At 45.4% G+C, this 18337-nt stretch overlaps 2 protein-coding genes across 4 annotated transcripts; both read right to left on the bottom strand.

The window, feature by feature from the left end:
- Positions 1–400: 400 nt before the first annotated feature.
- On the bottom strand, positions 401–13290 carry espnla (espin like a). 3 transcript variants are annotated; one of them, XM_031872987.1, is made up of 11 exons: positions 12945–13290; positions 12121–12311; positions 11130–11316; positions 10852–11034; positions 10615–10746; positions 4954–5124; positions 4722–4854; positions 4455–4627; positions 4207–4371; positions 2726–3678; positions 401–949 (listed from the first exon to the last, which is right to left on the bottom strand). In XM_031872987.1, the coding sequence occupies exons 1-11, from the start codon at positions 13266–13268 to the stop codon at positions 418–420; spliced, it is 3144 nt and encodes a 1047-aa protein (XP_031728847.1). In that variant the 5' UTR covers positions 13269–13290; the 3' UTR covers positions 401–417. The 3 variants fall into 3 exon arrangements, with proteins under 3 accessions (XP_031728847.1, XP_031728849.1, XP_031728848.1); XM_031872989.1 differs by having other exon boundaries at positions 4258–4371; XM_031872988.1 differs by having other exon boundaries at positions 4722–4851.
- scly (selenocysteine lyase) lies at positions 13162–18282 on the bottom strand. Its single transcript, XM_031872991.1, has 13 exons — positions 17741–18282; positions 16882–16977; positions 16654–16763; positions 16364–16464; positions 16050–16227; positions 15819–15946; positions 15451–15606; positions 15260–15366; positions 15108–15144; positions 14887–14970; positions 14545–14644; positions 14305–14380; positions 13162–14198 (listed from the first exon to the last, which is right to left on the bottom strand). The coding sequence occupies exons 2-13, from the start codon at positions 16971–16973 to the stop codon at positions 14045–14047; spliced, it is 1323 nt and encodes a 440-aa protein (XP_031728851.1). The 5' UTR covers positions 16974–16977; positions 17741–18282; the 3' UTR covers positions 13162–14044.
- Between the last annotated feature and the right edge of the window lie 55 nt (positions 18283–18337).

Raw genomic sequence — 18337 nt, 5'->3', positions numbered from 1 at the left:
GGCACTCTGGCTGTTGTAATAGAGCTGGGTATAGGTTGAAATTTGTTGCAAATTTATTTATACCGAGTTTCAATAGCAGTACCAAAATATCTATTAAGTATCTTTTTAATACTATTCATAAACATAAAAAATAACAAAGTCCAAACCTATGAAATGCATTAAAATTGAATGGTTTAACACAATAAAATACAGTAAAAAATTAAGAAAATTAGAATTGACATCAGGCAATATCTGTTTAAATAAGGAAACATGGCTAAGAATGTGGCTAAGCATTCTGCGCTAGCTTTCGGTACTTGAAGGTTGACAATTACGACAAATAAATTCATAATTCAAACAGTGTTTAGATTTGATACCCAGCCCTAATGTAATATAACTACAAACAATACTAAAAAAATATTAAAAAGATGACTCAAGCAACTACTCAAAATCAAAAATCTCTGCCTCTTTCTCTTTCCAAAAAGCAAAACTGCGGTCGATGTATTTGCAAATTTCTTCATTACTGAAACTGGAAATGTCAGTTCCACCGTGGAGCATCCCCTCATCAGGCGTAGGCGTCTGCACAATGACCTTAGGGACCTGTCTCACCTCTGGGAGGGTGTGTTTCACCACCTCGACAGCGCTCTCAGTCTGACTCACAGTGTTGCCAAAGAACTTCACTTTAATGTCCTCGAAGCCGTCCTTCCACTCGCGGTTCCCGGCCTCGATGTCCTGTATGACAGCCTTGTGGAAGTCCCTGACCAGCTCCCAGGGGAAGCTCCCCACGTGGTCGAACACCTCGAAACACAGCAGGTGTCTTATCTTGCGTTCGTCCACGGGAAGCTCCAACTCCAGGATGTGGAAGTAGCCCAGCATGAAGAGATCCAGGGTCAGGTTGTCATACTCCACCGGCACGCCGTCCAGTCGAGGTAGGAACTGCTCTGGGGAGTAGAGGGCTTTCTGCCTGTGGAGCCTGTGGGGGACACTGAATGGTTACTCAAGATCATATCAACATTACAGTAGGCTGAGGCTGAAGATTAGAAGCTTCTGCAGAGTGACCTCCACGATGACGCGATTTTTTTTCCCGTCACTTTCTACAAATGGATTGAATGATGGCACTACAGACAGCATTCCAAACCAAACCTTTATGCTGTTCAGTTGAAACTTTTGAAGTTAAGTGTCCTGGACATTCAAGCAAATCTTTAATCAAACTGAACAAAAAGTTTAGGATTTTAAAGCTGCATTAATTTACTTTTTGGCCACTAGGGGGCACAGTAACTCAACAAGCTAGAAAGCTGACTTATTAGCTTGTAAAAGTAGCAAACAACATCTTAGCAAACAATTGCTGAGTAACACATTCAGCAGACATGATGCAACATTGGCATTCACTTGAACTGCTTTTCTGTTTTTGCGTCACCTCACTAGATAGCTTAATGTTTGCTAGCTACAACTTTCTTTCTTAGATAACTTTGTCTGCTGTCTGTATGCATTATACAGAACTTGTATGTCAAAGGTCTAGTGTGTAGGAGTTGGTGACTGGAGATGAGGTTCCAGATTGCCACCAACTGAATACCCCACTGCTCACCTCTCCTTTTCTAAGACTGCCACACTTTCACAAGCGTGTTGGAGAACTACGGTGGCCTTCAGGTAACATAAAAACTCAAAAGTCTCTCTCTCTCGAGCCAGTGTTTGGTTTGTCCGTTGTGTAACACGGCGGACTCTGTGACGAGGACCAGCTCCCTATGTAGATATGAAGGGCTCATTCTAAGCTAAACAAGTTTCAGGTGATTATAAACCAACGAAAACATAGTTTTATATGTTTATATATAATATTATATTACATTTCTGCAAATAGATCCTCCAACATCACACTGGCCCTTTAAAAAATAGGTTGATGAGAGCTGTGAGACTAAATAAAAACAGTAAATTGGCTGGTCCTTAAACCAAAACAATAAGCTAATGTAAAAGAGGCTAAGAGCTCCAAAGTTCTCAGTGGGTTTGTCACTGAGTGGCTCCTTTTACATTACACATTGATATATACAATATTGAATAGTTGTGCTTCAATATGTTTTTCCTTTCTATCAAAGAGGTACTGCACAATTAACCCGTGTTTTTTTCAATTTATAAAAATAGACATTTCACGGGTTGAAAATGGCTCAACAAGCCATCACCTACTCTTTTAATCAGCTCTAAACCTTACAAGGCCGATGCAGCAACGGGATAGACTGTTCTGGGGAGTGATCTGTTTCAAATTTATAAAAAAAAAAAGAAGAATGTTGACACCCTCTAATCAGTCACTGAGTTTTTTTTGCAGCCAATGAACGCAAGTTACCATATTTGGAATGCGGAGGAGTGACAGCATATAAGTCTGTGGTAGCGGCAGCGACCTGTCAATCACAGTAAGCCCCGCCCTAAAGCATACCCTGCTTTATGGTCTATTTGACTCTAAATGGACCATAGTCTACTAACTGAACATCATGCTGTTTGAAGAAGACTTGAAACTAGAGATTGAGACCATAAACTCATGTTTACAATGTTTACTGAGGTAATAAATCAAGAGAGAAGTAGAGTCATTTTCTCATAGACTTCTATACAACCAGAGGAGTCGCCTCCTGCTGGCCAGCAAAGAGATTGCAAGTTTTAAGACTCACACATTGGATTCACTCGGCAGAGCTGGAGGTTGCTGCCTGGTGAAGACATTCTGTCGTAGAACGGATGATTTACATAAAAAGGTCATGCAGTGCCCTACCTGCGTATCTGTCTGGACGGGACGCTGGAGATCATGCTCCTCCAGTTTCCCAGCATCTTGTTGACAGCACTCCTCTGCTTGAAGAAGTGTCCCAGAGAGCTGTTCATCATCTTCGACTGGGCGCTCTCTGCGCTACTCCTGCGACCCAACCCGCACTTGTCGCCCGTCCCCGGGCTTCCGCTGCTCATCTTCCTCTCTGCTGCATCCTTGCTCTTCAGCGACACGGTGTAGGCCGATTTCTTCCAGTGGCCCAAGAACAGCACGACTATACGCTCCTTCCTGAGGCTGGTGGTCTCTCGAACGTCCGCGACGTTTTCATCGTAGTCAATGCCGGAGTCGTTGTTCTGGTCAGTTTCCGGGGCCAGAGTCAACACTTTGGGCTCTTCGTCTGACTCCGTGGCCTCGAGCTGCGCGAGAGCACTACCCACCTCCTGCGGCTCATCTGACAAAGGTGAGTTCTGCGTCTCAAAATTGGACTTCAGCGTCCGCACGGACACCCCAAAGTGGTGGATCTCATCCTCTATCCTCTCCCTGCGTCCCCTGGTGGAGTTCTGCCGGTCCGGCGTCTGAGAGAACACGGTGATCAGGTCGGTGTTGGGCATCTTGCAGTGGGGCTGGTCCGTCAGGTTGGTCATGAGCAGAGACATGCTCTTCACGATGCCCGAGATGCGTCCGCACCACACAGGAAGGGGAACTTGACTCGAGAGGTTTCTGAACTGCGTGTTGGCGGTGATGTTCACTATGGGGGCTGGCAGGATGTGCCTGAGCTCCTCGGCCAGACGGGCGAGCTCCAGCTCGTAGCCTTCACAGTTCCTTTGCATGGAGACGTTGGCGATCTGCTGCTCCACATAGATGAGGTCATCCTCCGTCAGCAGCTCACCAGAGGGCCCCAGGATGGCGTTGTGGGCTTGGGAGAACCTCCAGCTGACTTTGGCATATCTGTTCCCATTTTCCTGTCAGAAGAGAAGCAAACAGCTTGCAGATAAACATGCAGGATGTCACATTTTAACCTTTTTTTTAATATTATATATTTCATATGGCTTAGGCGTGAGAGGAAAAGAGTAATGATACAGTTAAACTGCGATCCAAACCTCAGAAATATGACTTGGCGAGCAATGTGTTCAGTGATTTGTTATATGCAATTAAAAGTAAATGATGATGGAATTTCCAAAGTTTTTTTTTTTTTAAAGGTTAAGTTAATGCTGATTTAGAAGTTGTGGTCTGGAGTGTTTGTTTAGAAGGGGCTGCACAACACATAACTGACTTCTTTTGGGCTGCAAACGATCAATAAATTATTTTTAAAAAGTTCCCCATAACTTTCCTGTTGATCCACTTCTTGATAAATTGTTTTAAATGAAATACTTTCTCTGATTTTGTAAGCTAAGGCTGTGATCCTGACCGCTCCCGAACCTGTGCTACATCAGGATTAATCTAAGTGCATTAATAATGTAACCCTGTTTAATCTTCCAGAGAGACGCTACCTTCCTCCTCTGGTCCTCCTCATCCAGCAGCCGGGCCTGCAGCTGTCTCACCATGACTTGCCTCTTCCACTCGGCGATGGGACGGCCTCGCTCGTCATGGGTGGGCACCAGGTAGTCGATGTCCGACAGGTTGGCCTCCTCAGTGGGCAGGACCACCATCTTGTTCTGCGCAGACACAGCGGTTTCTTATTAGCTATGGTTAGGGAGCGCTTGCAAAAAGAAAGGATGTACAAAGTGAGAAAGCGTACCGCTTGTCCGGTGAAGACTCCTGACATCCCTGATTGTTTCAAGGATTTAATGGAGTTCATGTCGCCGATGAGTTTTCTTCCAGCTAGGAGGTTTGCACCAGGCAGCATCGTCTTATTGGGAGCGGCGATTATCTCACTCCCAGCGGCCTTGGGCTGATTGAAACCTTTAAGAACTGAAATACACTTCATAAGTCTTTAAAGAACACAGACTATTTTTTTTCCTCCACTGAACAGTGACTCACAGTAACAGAAATGTTTTTTTCTCACATGATGTCGTGAATTGAACCTGCCCTATTCTGCTGACAGCGGTTTTCTCCGGTGTGGACAAAGCGGAGGGTAAAGGAGGTGCAGGAGGGGGCTGAGGGTATCTCGCCTGCGGGGCCTCCTCGCTCTCAGGCTGCTAGTTTGGACAAAAAAAATTTAAAAAAAGAGACTGTGATGAACCAGATGCTTTGGGTAGAAGTTATATAAATGGTGAATAGAAACTATATAAACTTACCTTTAAACTATCCATGGGTGTGTCACTGCTGTAACTGTCCCTGCATGTGTCACTCAGGCAGCCGTAGTAGTCCTCCCTGCTGCACTGCGACAACACAGCCGGCTTCACCTTCACCTCCTCCTCCTTCTGCACCGGAAAGGTCACCTCGATGGGCTTATCTGGGCAGGCTGTCTGCAAGTATCACAGAGTCACACTAAATACTTTTCAAGACTTCGGAAGACCAAATTTTATGAAAAGCGTAACTTATTTGGTAAAATTGTGCTCGAATGCTCAAAAGTCTTTCGCACGGTCAACAAAATCCCATCCTGGTATCCAACGAGAGACTTCTGTCACATCAGATCACATCCTGCACCGTAACGTCCTCCCTGGTCAGACACCCACTTAAAATAGTTTGTGACAAATCTAACCGTGGAATCACTATTGTGACGTCTGAGTGTGACCCGTACATGAGCTTTTTTGAAGTGAATTTTCCATTCCATGGTGAAAAATAAACTTTCATGAAGGAGGAGAGACGGTTTGTATTGATGGATCCTCCCATTGTCCGATATGACAATATGGACAGCTGGACAAAAATACATATAATGCCGGCGAAACAATACTTTAATGCTAAAGAATATAATACTTAAAACATACTAGATTGAAAAGAACACATCCGAACATTTAAAGCCTGAGGACGCGCGCCACGAAATACACGGAGAGCAAAACAAGTAAGCATCCTCTGATAATTGGCAGCGTTTCACACCACTCTCGGGAGGATGTCGGATGTATGGAAACATTTAGATCCCCTTTAATGAACCTGCGTTGTCCTAATGCGCTCCATGCAGAATGCATATCAAATTCAGCTCTCCGAGGACATTATTAGTAACCGAAACATCAAAGGCAGCCCTGACAAGCTGCTGCATGCTGTTGTGCTTTGTGTCCGTGAGGTGGTCCGTGCCATTTCCTCTCACGCGGCACTTTGATTTCCAACAGCACGAAATATGCTGTGACACCGCTCGGGCGGAGGAACTGACTTCCCCGAAGTTGTGCAATATGTAAATAGATAAACAGGGAGGGGGGGGGCTGATTCCTTTGTGACCCTTCTTGTAACAGTTCAATGTCCTAAAAGCTACGATGAACCGGTCCGCCTGTGAGTGAGTGAGTGTGTGTGTGTGTGTGTGTGTGTGTGTGTGAGAGAGTGTGAGTGTGTGTTTAATTAGATCCAGTGGCCAGAGAGCATTTGGTTTTCATCAGCACCCCATCACAATTGCCACGCAGATATAGATAGCCGAGCCCTGTTTTGGCCCTGGATCCCCTCTGCCGCTATCAAAGACCGCAGAGAGCCCCATCCCTACGGAGCAGGAGCCAAGAGTTAAGAAACAGCGCTCGGCAGCGGTGCCTCGCTGTCGGGACACGCAGCACCGGCGATCCCCTTGTGGGTTCGAATCCCCGGCATTTCAGAACACCGTGTGTATTTAAAAAGATGTCGCCAAAAAAAGAAAAAGAAACCTGCTCCGCCATGAAATATTCACATTCCCGGTGATAAATTGCAATGTGGAATATATACAGCCGGTGTACATTATACACAGAACACTGTAGTGTAAATACACGTCCACTCGCAGGTTAAAATACTCTCAGGTTTCCTGCATGGAGGTAAATGCTCGAGACTGACGGACACCATGTTTTTGCCAACTATAACAGCTTGTTTTTTTGCACAGCTAAAGAAGACAAATGACAATATATGTCTACTTCACAAAGGCACATTGTAACAGCTACTGGATCATAAAGCCACATTTAGAAAGAGTGCATGAATCAAAAAAGGAATTTGCAAAACATCAACAATGGCAACATAAAGTGAGAGTATTAGTCATGCCTAACCGTAAGAGGCCACGGCTGATCAGTAAATAGGTCAAACATTGCCAAAACAGAGTTCCCTTAATAACAGAACTTAGAAAATGTTCCCTTCACTTTACAAAACTAATTACTCATCCTGACCAGTCACTTGCTTACTCACGAACAAATGCTCAAAGAAAAATGATGGAATAAAGAAGAAAAGAAGCAAAAGCAGCATAGAAAACAAGCAGTGAAAATTATCTACAAACCGACCTAAAAACCTTCTAACCTCGACCTCGACCAATCCTCCCGGTGCACTCGCGTAAGACCTCGCTGTACGGTGAAACTCCGAAGGCACCGACTCCTGGAGCCAGACAACCCGGGGCGATCGCTCCGCGTTGTGGATGAGACACTATCGGAAGATCACCAACCGCTCGTTTGACACCATCAGGAGCATCCCTGCCAGTGGCCAAGGGCTGCCAGGCAATAAGCAATAAACTCTGATCGGAGCGTGCGGTTAATAATTAAAGGGAAGGATAGGATGGCCCAGTCATGTCACCAATACACGGACAAACTAACGGACACGGCACCGCACGAAGGGAAGTATCAGCTGAAGACTTGTCAAAGCAGCTGCAAAAGAGACATTTTATCCACGCGCATTCAGGTGCTGTTTTTCCACTTGGGACAATTGAAAGAGGAGGTTTTTGTGAGGGTGGGGGCAGAATCTACGTGAGATCAGTGGAAACACAATGTGACACCATAAGATGGGTCCGAGTGTGAATGTGGAAACGCTGACAACAACAAACAGAGTGCTGGGACATATTCTGGACACATTTTTTAAAAGATTCTCCAATAATTCACCAATTTTCAACTAACTATTGTTTACATTATCGATTGATCCATTATTATTATTGTCATTCTTTAAAATGTCAGAAAATAGTCCAATCACAATTTCCTAGTTGCCCTGTACTCATATGGGTTGTTTTGTCCGACCAATATCAGGTTTAATTTTATACGGGGACCTACTTTTTAAGAAAATGACAAACCATCACGACCCATTTCACAAGATTTATGAATCGTGAGAATTGTGCGTAAATAAACAATCCCTGAACATTATTATTGCCTTATACTGTATATTATATTAATAGGTAAACCGGCCGTTTCTAAGAGGTGTACGTTTGATAAATCACAACTTTGTTTGATGCATATGTTATTGAAAACATATACACACGTTAAATACTTTAGAAATGAGAACAAACAAATACATTTTGGGATAAACTAACAGAATGTCTGATAGCCTTTCATAGTAGATTCAATGTTATAAGTAGGCTACAATTAGAACAATAATAAGCGCATTCAGGCTCCCTCAAGTGGCTAGAAAGTGTACTGCAGGTTTAAAAGTTAAATAAAAGACTACGAACGAAATTCAGTAAATTTATTTGGAGACCCTAGTAAATAAAAGATAATAAAAAGGAGAATTGTGAGTTTTTGGCATTTCACCTTTAAAAAAAATTACCTCAAATAGTTACAAATCATTTTTTTGTCTATCAACTGGTCGTTTAATGGACACATTTTTCCAGCTCTACAGCTGTTAACCTTGGCATTCCGTACTATTTTTACATTGTGTACATTACGTATACAGCGTTACATTGTGCACATTACGTATACAGCGTTACATTGTGTACATTATGTATACAGTGTTACATTGTGTACATTATGTATACAGTGTTACATTGCGTATGGGGATACTCCAGAACAGATTTTATAGTTCTGCAAAATATCTCCCCATCTGTGACACACATGTAACTGTGATGCAGCCGGGCTTCGTGAGATTGTGGCAGATCAACAGATGGGGGGGGGTTCAGGAGATTATTATTTGATCTAATCTAATAGATGTCAACTAGTGATAATGTTGATTATATATTATATTAATAATACAAATAAAAGTCACGAAAGCATGTGTTTTCTTTCTCAGTGCAAAATAATAAAACACTAAGCGGAAATCTTGACAAAAACACAGTGATGAATTAGACAATGTGTGTCCTCGGTCCAAGTGTTCTAAAAATACCATCCTCAAACAACAGTAACTTGGGCCCGATCGCTGTGAATGGAGCGCAAAAGCCACGAACGTGTGTGTGTGTGTGTGTGTGTGTGTGTGTGTGTGTGTGTGTGTGCGTGTGTGTGGAGTAAACCTCCGGCCGCACACTGTTTATTTGATTGCAGCTGTTCCTGAGATGCGAGATGAGGAGCAGCGGGGTCTGACCTCGCTGTGAGCGGTTCCAAACACACACAGCTCTCCCCGGTCGATGTCCCAATCCATTTGGGTCGCTGCTCGGAAATGAGATTATCTGACTGACACTTTAGAACTTTAGATCCACGCAGCGCTTGACAAACCCAAAACCACCAGAAATATAGTTAAAGCACGTCTACATGTACGGCGCACCTGCGGCACGGTACATTTTCAAAGCATTACATAGTCTACCATCCAAATATTACGAGGATGTAAAGTCAATTAACTGCCGCTTCAGGTTCTCCATCAGATGACCTCTCTGTGCACGGCGAGCCTCGGCCTGTGTGTCCGATTCATACGTTGCCAAGAAACCAGACACATCATTCTGTCTGTTACCATCATTATACCCAACATCCAGAGGTGACAATCATAGCACTTCCAAGTCACTGGAAAAAATAAAAACCATGACACACAATCAAACGTGTGTTTGAAGCCGGTGACATCCTGCTCTCCGAGTCCACAGAGGGATAGAGTTGCCGGTTCCAGGCATCAGAATGGTGCAAACACTGAAACTTAAGCTTGTGGATCTCGTAACGCGCTCAGCCCCCGGGCCCTCCACCTGAGCCACAGGAGAGGGGTAACTGATAGGCCCTTAGTTGGCGGCGGCTCCGGCTGCGCTCCGACATCGCAGCGGCCCCCGTGCTAATTAGCTCCCCATTGTTGAAGGGAGGATTATTTGTGAAGGATGGAAGCTCTCCGCCGGCTCCCTACCATCATCCTCTTCGTGTATGAGCGCTGCTCGTCTCTGCTGACTAATTAATGGCTTCTATTGGACGGAGAGCTTTCGTTACTCTCTGTGTGCATCGTTGTGCTTTAGGGCGGCGGGCGGAGTGCGATGGGGAGAAACGAGGACAGGCCCCAGGTGGACAGCTGCGAGGCTTTCAGGTTCAACAAGTCGGTTGACAGCTAACAGTAGAAGCTCTTTCCTATTTCAAATAGACTCCACAAGCTCAAATTTCAGCATCAGCTTTAGCTGTCCTCCTCTAAACCTAATTATTATGCAGCTATTCAAAAGAAGAACAAACGATTTAAGATACAAAGAGGCTTCACACAGCAAACTGAAGAGTAATTTGAGTTAAACGCAGGCCGGTTTTTAACTGCCTTGACCCCTGATTTGAACAGGCACAAACAATGTGTTCACGCTAAAATATTCATCAGCCACATCAAGGGGGTGTCGTGCTTTCTGCACCAAACAAAAGAGCTTATCTCCTCGGCGGCAAGCAGAGAGTGACGGATCTCCTCCGGCACTCACGGCACCACGAACGCCTTATTAAAAACACAAAAGCCATCGTCCTCCACTTCCTCGGCCCTCTTAAACTGAGAGCAAAGCAATCAGGCTGAGTGGAGGACAGCGGCGCTGGAGAAGAGCACGCTCGACCCCACGCCAAATACACGCCGCAAATTAAGTACGAGGATTCGCCAAGATCTTCCAGATGTTCGCCGTCGACCGCTGACCAGCTTTGATTTCTCGCGCCAAGGTAAACAGCTGGGCAGTGCTGACACAAAGAGAGGACACAGAGCAGGAGAATGTGTGAAGTGAAACAGGTGAGGGAGCTTACATTTCTCTCAATGGCACAGAGGTATCTGGCACATTCATGGTGTCCGTTGTACTCCGCCAGGTCTGCTGCCGTGAACCCATCAATGTCATGATCTGAAGGGTTCGCTTGGTTGGCCAACAGGATTTTACAGCACTGAACGAAGGAACAGAACAATACGATGGAAAAACCGGTTTAGCTTATTTAGATAAGATAAGACAAAAACTATGACAACAACTCAAGAAAGAAGTCATGTCCAACCTCCAGCTCTCCATTCTCTGCAGCATCATGAAGTGGGGTCCCCCCCCAGTGATCCTTGATGACCTTTGAACCCAAGTGAAGCAGCCTCTCCAAGATGCAATAGTGCCCTCTGCTGGCAGCAAAGTGCAGAGCAGTGGCTCCATCTCTGTCCTGGCAGGACAGGCTGACGTCAGTGCACGTCACCTGTTTAGGGTCAATAAGGGAGGTTAAGAAGTGTGGACTGAACAAAGCACATGCGTACGTATCGTAGGAGACGGGTGTTGTGCTTCTCTCCTGACCAGCCACACCACAACAGCTTGGTGGCCAATGTGAGCAGCCGCATGCAGGCAGGTCATGCCATCGTGGGCCCTCAGGTGGACGTCGGCTCCGCAGTCATTCACGAGGTGCTCCGCGACGTCCAGGTGCCCCTCCTGGCAGGCCAGATAGAGCGGGGTGGCGCCGGTGAGCGTCTGGCGGTCCACACAGCTGTACCCCAAAACACAGATCAACAGGGGGGGGGGGGCAATAGGCCAAAGTTACATATCAAGCTAAGCAACAGCCACAGAATGCATCGCAAATACCAAAACTCTGCCTGATGCAACACATCAGTTTGATATGTAGATGATGCTAAAAACATGCAGAGCGGATTTGAGGTGTTTTTAGCTTCAACAGGCTTCTGTTCAGTTGGGACAATAACTGAGGTAATGACCAACGGTGTCCAAGCATGTATTATTCACAGGTACCCGGTGGTCCCATGTGATGATTAGGTCCTCTAACCCAGTCATTCCCAACCAGTGGTACCCCAGCGAGTACCTCTGCTGTTAGCACGGTGACGTGCAAACATGCCTATATATCTGTGTTTAGGAGGATAATAAACAGCCTAAGATGATTACAATTGGTGTGATGCTGATCTTCGGTACATTTACAATATCAGGTAAGCTACCAGCTGTGATTGGCTGACTACACATTAGCTACCTCCCACCTGAGCAGATGGTAGGTTCCAGTTGATAAAGTCAAAGGCCAGTCACAGGTCTCCAGTCGTAGGACAGTAGGTGGAGCTTGCGATCAGGCTGCTGGTTTTAACTGCATTCTTTTTCCTTTTCATCAATTTTAAGTTGTGTTTGTTAAACTTTCCAGAGTTTGTGTTTTGCCTCCGTTCAATTAATGTTTGTGTGAATAAAACACCCACAAAACACCCATCTACTATGGTGCCCATGGTACCCCATCATCCCAGCTCTTTTCTTTTTGACAGGCTTTGAAAAGAAAAGCTAGGGATGGCTGTGAACTCACCCGGGTGCCTGTTGAACGAGTAGCTTTAAGCAGGTGAGGTCCCCGTTGGCTGCGGCGTAGTGAGCCGGCACAGCCCCACAGTTCGTCTCCACCTCCGCCAATCCTCCAACAGAGAGCAGCCACTTGATGACCTCCGCACAACCGAACCGGGCCGCGAGGTGGAGGGCAGCGGCACCGGCAGCATCCCTGTCCTAGAAACATCAACAAAGAGGGGAGTTGGGTGAAGCTTGATGCAGAACTCGTCTACTGTGAAGGCTTAATGTAATAGACATTCTTGATTATCAACACGACGAGGGGGTTTCATTAGGTGCATTTCTTTTCTTTTATGAGCGCCACCAATTAAGACATTTGGTTCTATTAAAAATCAGTAAAGAAACAATTACGTAATATGTTTTCTTCACAATGGACCTGTATACATTTGAGAAACAGCAGAGATGTACACGTAAGTAGACTTGACTCAGTCCTAATAGCTAAGTTCAGTGAGAGCTCCCCTCAAGCATCTGGACCTAATTACACTTGCTATATAATACTAATGGATACCCAGTAAGTCAACACCACATGATGTAATCAGCTGGTAATGCATCTGAAAAGGTACCATAGTGTACAGTACCTTTTTACAACTGCGGTGATGTAACCTCACTCTGGGATCAGTTAGATGACCATCTGAAGCCATCGCCTGAATTTAGGCTCACAGACAAACGGAGTCGGTGGAAATTACCAGGAGAGCTGGACATGTGGCATCTCTCCAAGGCTTTTGAGCTCTTGACGTAGGTTTACCTCCCTCTCTCTCTTTCTGTAGAGATTCTCACAGTGGGTAAACTCACCTCAACGTTGCAGCCTCCAAAGTCCACCAGCCATTGCAGCTCCCGGATGTGGCCCGTGGCTGCTGCGTCGTGCGCTGGCGTGGCCCTGTTCGAGGCCCGGGCGTCGGCCGCCAGCCCCAGCTCGCTCACCAGGAACCGCAGGCACTCCAGGCGTCCGCACCTCGCCGCGTGGTGCACCGGGCCTGCACCTTGAGCGTCAGCGATCACAGGTGAGAAGCGACCGGAAGATGCCAGCTCCCTGAGGGCCGCGAGGTCCCCCGCTCGCGCAGCCCGGATGGCCCGATGAAGCACCATCCCCGGCCGCTTACGGGTAGGTTGTGGCATGCGGAGCGGGCTCCCCGGGGCTCTTTGGCTCCCACCGGGATAGCATCGCTTTCTCGCTCATGCTCATGCTCAACTCTCATTCAATAACAAAAAAAAACCGTGCACTCGCATGCCTCTTCTCGAGCCAGGAAAGTGACACCCGAGCAGGGAGCCAGCTGGCCGGCATGGCTGTTGGGGAATAAGGGAGGGGGGGCTGTGAGATAGAGAGGTAATGAAAGACGGGTGGAGGCGCAGCTCTCGTGGCCTCCCGCTCTCCTTTGTGCTCCGGTGACCGTATGCTGGCACACGCACCAACGCTTCACTGGAGACGGGGGAGCTGAGGCGGCACGGAAACTTAAGTAATGGGAGAAGTCGGAGCCAGCGCACGGTGGATTACGAGTGTTATTTTTTACAACTATTTTAAAAATTCATCTCGGTGGGGATGACTAAACAGTTGATACATTTAGGTGATTATAATCTACATATAATATTTTATAGCTCTTTGGGTTGGTGAGAAAATATTCAAAGGTGTATGTTAATATTTTATTTCCATAACACTCATACATGTTGCCCTGACTCCAATTAGTTGATTAGCTCCTCACATGACGTGATGGAAGCTGAGTACAGTCATCTCTCCATAACATCACCCCTCTGGTCACTTCAACTTCTTCCCTTTTATTATTTATCTTGCATATGTTTTGCATGATCAGTGAATGTAACAGTAAAACACAAGATCATGCGTTCTTAATTCTATACATCTGACCTTATCTGACCTACAGGACGACTGTTTATGCACATCAGTCCATTTCTTCCAGCAGCCGCACAGTTTCCCTCAGGTCCTCCACAACTGCATCCACGTCCGCTTTGGTCGTCGCCCTGCCCACGCTCAGCCGCAGGGCGCTAGCTGCCACCTCCGAGGGGACGCCACAGCTCAGAAGGATGTGAGAAGGCCTGATGGACGGACACAGTGCAGCGCAGGGGGGTGGGGGTTATGTGGACTGCGATCAGTATGGCGTCCGGACAAAAAGAGTAACAGGTGAAAGAGGGACTCTTTTACCTGTTTCCACTGTCTGAGTGGCAGGCGGCGCCAACGCTGGCCAACAGCCTCCTACAGTTGGACAACACCCTCCAGCCTAGAGAGAGAGAGCGAGAGAGAGAGATATTAATCATTCAAAGCCTTTGTGGCTTACAAATGGCCCTGTGCAGGTCATGAACTGCTTCCCACAAACATTGGTGTAGGGTTGGAGGACAGGCCAAAACAGACATAGCACGGAGAAGGAAGAAGTAATGACATCACCTTGTAATGTTGGGCCCAGGATGGACACGTTACATGTGTTCGGGAGGATATCAGAGCCGGGGTAATGGCTGTTGAAGCGGATCTTGTCTTTAAAGACGGCCTGAAAAGGAAAACACATTGACGGCACTTTTTTTTATGTATAAAAGGTAAGAATGATGATAATATAAGTTATCATTTTCAAAGTCAAAGAACAAAAAGACAGACATACACACACACACCCGAGCGCATGATTTCCTGGCGCAGATAATAACCTCAATGACTCCAGAAACTGCTAACGTTACTATTGACATATATCACAGAGAATGTGACATTTTTCATCTCTTTAAACGGAATCAAACTTACCTTCAGTCGTTCTTCCAGGTAAAGTTTGGTACTTTGCATGTGACTCTCATAATCCGACAGATTGGAGGTCACCAGCTCTGCAGCCTAACAGACACACAATAAATCAATACATGCACTGTTACATCAGGGAGATTTAAAAAAACAACTAATTTAGAGTCAAACATTATTCAGTGGAAGCTTCTAGAGAAATGTTCTAAAACTTAAAAAAGTAGGAAACATACCTTTCCCAGACCAGCAATCATTGGTGTGTTTTCTGTGCTGTAATAGTCAAAAGGACAGAAAATGGACCCTTATATTTCCATCTTTGTTGTTATTTCATGCATACTTGGTGCTTTGTTGATATTTCCTCAAGTAAGACGATGTAGTGTGTTACCCTGGTCTGAAGTTTCTCTCCTGTCCTCCTCCAAACAGCATCGGATACAATGGCGTCCTTCTTCCCGGGCCGTTCACAAACAAAGCACCGATCCGAGGGGCATAGAACTAGAAATATCACAAGCCCTTTCAATAATACGTATAAATATTAACGATGCCAAATCAAGATGTTTTATCCAACAGGTTCCTGACCTTGTGTCCCACTACGGTGAGGTAATCCACTCCCAGTTCACAGGCATCGACCCTGATTTTCCCCAGAGCCTGAGCAGCATCAGTGTGCAGCAGGATCCTGAGCCGCTCATGCTGCTTGTTGACAGACTTTATTCTCTGGCAGATCTCCTGGACTGGCTGACGAGACGAAGCAGTTTCAGCATACAGGGCACATTAGACTGTCCTGCACCTAGAGCCTTTTGTTTTTACATTGAAATTGTATTTTAAATCATATTCAAAATATGATGAAAGGAAGGACTTATCAGCTAATGCAACTGTCTGCTTCATGACAACCAATTCCTGCCTCAAACACTGACGGCCTGGTTTCCAAGCCTCTATCTCCTTCTTACCATGATGACTCCTGTCTCATTGTTGGCCAGCATGATTGAGACAAGACAAGTGTTGGGACGCACCGCAGCAATGACATCCTCCACCTCCACACGGGCCGTCACCTTAGACACAGGCACATATGTCACATCTGTGACAAAAACGCAGTTACCCAAACAAGTCGAGACAGCAAGTAAATGTAGAGAAGCTACATCGGATTAGTTGTTTAAAAAGAAAAAAGCATGGTCTCCTACCTGCCTTGCCATCTTTCTGTAGGTGCTCAGCTACTAGTTTGACCGAGTCATGCTCCACATTCGAGGTGATTATGTGAGGAAGGCCATTGCTTCCATTCCGGTGTCCTTCCCGTTGCTCTGCAGCCCTGCAGCTTCTCCTGAAGTGCTCTACAGCAGTGTGCAGCACCATGTTATTGGCCTGAGAGAACATTTGTTTGCTATGAACCGCCGCTGCACTGCATGGTACCACAATTCTGCACTAAACATTTTCCAGCGTCGCACAAAACCGATGTAGCTTTTTGAAAACCAGAGTAAAAAAAAAAAATTCCATTTACCTCTGTTCCACCTGATGTGAAAATGATGTCTTCTGCTTTCCCTCCAACCATTCTCGCCACATTCTCTCTGGACTGATTAATTGTTGCCTTGGCTTTAGCACCTACAAATAAAAGTGATTCAGCACCTTTTTATTGGTTGCATGCTGAGATACATTATTGTTTGGGTGCTGAGACGGAAAATTGGGAAAAGCATCATTAGCTCGTTAAAGGAAATTGCTTTACGCACACACATACACCTCATTCCAACATTAAGTCAATGGCATTTTGATGAAGGTTGAAGTATTCTTCACCTGCTATATAATTGCTACTCGGGTTTCCCCAGGCATCCTGGAGGGCTTCAGTAATGGCCTGGATCACTTCTGGTTCCAGCGGAGTGGTGGCATTGTAGTCCATGTAGATCCTAAATTACATATTTTACACATTAACAAAACATCTAGAGCATCATCATCAAAGCAATCTCATCTTGCTTTTTCACTTCATGTGATTCAGAGTGAATGGCCCAAATCAAATGTTCCTACCTGTCTAGATTCATTTCCGAGTAATGTTGAAAGGAGTGGCCACTGAAGGTGTGACCCATTACTGGGGTGATGTCATCAGATTGCTTGGCCATGACACTATAGGCAGAGATAAAACATTGAGCAGGTCTTATGTCTTAGATTTATTACAGTCAGGCAATGATTCCAGTGGGTTTTTTAATCCAACACTATACAGCTCGTTGCAGCAAAACTTCTATTTATATTTCTCAACTTTTAAATTAGTTGGGGTAGCATTTATTTTGACAGCAGCCTGATCTTTTGACTGTGTTTTGACAGCTGGTTGGACAGTTAGAGAAGTATTGTTCCCATAAGAGTGAATGTCTGCAAGTGAAACAGCAGCTGTATCTGAATCTCGACTGTAGTGTCGAATGCTAATCATTATCACACCACGTGATTAAATGCCAACTGTGTGTCTCTAGTACAGAGGTTAATTACACATTTGCGTGAACATAACCCAATGTTGTCCAGTCATTCCGCTGTCTGTCGGCTAACGTTACATCCATGCTGTCAGCAGCGGACGTGACAGGTAACGTTGATAACTCAGCTACATTACCGGGACGGGTAGCTTTACCAACTATGCTTCCGGTTAACAGAACACTTGTAATTGTTCCATTAAAACAACCTGTCTTATCCCTGGCCATCCATGTCTGCAAACCGGGAATGTATTTAGCTAGCTAAGGCTAGTTTACTGTAGGTAACATCTGTTAACTGGAGCTAAAGCTAGCTAATGCTAACGTCAACTAATGTTTGATAGCAGGAGTACATTTTACTATTAATCTGCTTTCGAGCCCTCAAGATGAGTGTGACACGGTCAGCTGAGACTCTCGGCTGTGTGTCTAACCTTGTGAAGGGATGTGAAGGAGTCCTGAATGGATTTACTAGCCTGTGTCAATCATTCGCTAGCTAGCGTTGGATGAGTATGGGGCGCTGCTCCGCCGGGTTGCCAGATGTCTTAAAGGGAAAGCTGCAATTACATATGTCAGAGAACGCTCCAAACGATGTAGTACAACGTTTTAATGTGTGGTTTATTATATGAATTATATTCATAATTACTGGTACCAACTATGCTTCCGGTTAACAGACAACGTGTAACTGTTCCATTAAACCAACCTGTCTCATCCCTGGCCATCCATGTCTGCAAAACTATACAAAGCTATAGCGTTCACTCTTTCCCTTTTTCACTCTTTTTTAACCTAAGTTTACTAAATTTAAAACTCCGCGAAAATATGGAAAATGTGTCATGCCGAAAATGATATAAATTCTAGGCTAGTAGATGAGTATTTAAAACAATAAAGATAAAGTTACATGCAATATGAACAGTCCCAAACACGATCGCATGCAGACATGGCAACAACCTTGCAACTCAGTCACATCTCATGTAGTCTAAATTTGACGGATACGTGACTTTTCTGTTGTTTATTTATGCTTTATTTGTGTG

The sequence above is a fragment of the Anarrhichthys ocellatus genome, unplaced genomic scaffold (assembly GCF_004355925.1).
Source record: "Anarrhichthys ocellatus isolate YVR2014 unplaced genomic scaffold, GSC_Weel_1.0 scaffold67, whole genome shotgun sequence".
Lineage (NCBI taxonomy): Eukaryota > Metazoa > Chordata > Actinopteri > Perciformes > Anarhichadidae > Anarrhichthys > Anarrhichthys ocellatus.
The sequence above is the reverse complement of the archived record's forward strand: the minus strand, read 5'-3'. Positions and strand labels throughout refer to the sequence as shown.

Coding starts and splice junctions, on each gene's coding strand:
- espnla (XM_031872987.1), bottom strand. CDS start 13,268: ATGCCACAACCTACCCGTAAGCGGCCGGGGATGGTGCTTCATCGGGCC. Junction 5,125..10,614: donor TCTGTGCCATTGAGAGAAAT/GTAAGCTCCCTC, acceptor TGATACTTGCAG/ACAGCCTGCCCAGATAAGCC. Junction 4,628..4,721: donor GGTTCAATTCACGACATCAT/GTGAGAAAAAAA, acceptor AGTGTATTTCAG/TTCTTAAAGGTTTCAATCAG.
- scly (XM_031872991.1), bottom strand. CDS start 16,973: ATGGCCAAGCAATCTGATGACATCACCCCAGTAATGGGTCACACCTTC. Junction 15,367..15,450: donor TCACCGTAGTGGGACACAAG/GTCAGGAACCTG, acceptor TGATATTTCTAG/TTCTATGCCCCTCGGATCGG. Junction 15,145..15,259: donor GAGAGAAACTTCAGACCAGG/GTAACACACTAC, acceptor TGACTATTACAG/CACAGAAAACACACCAATGA.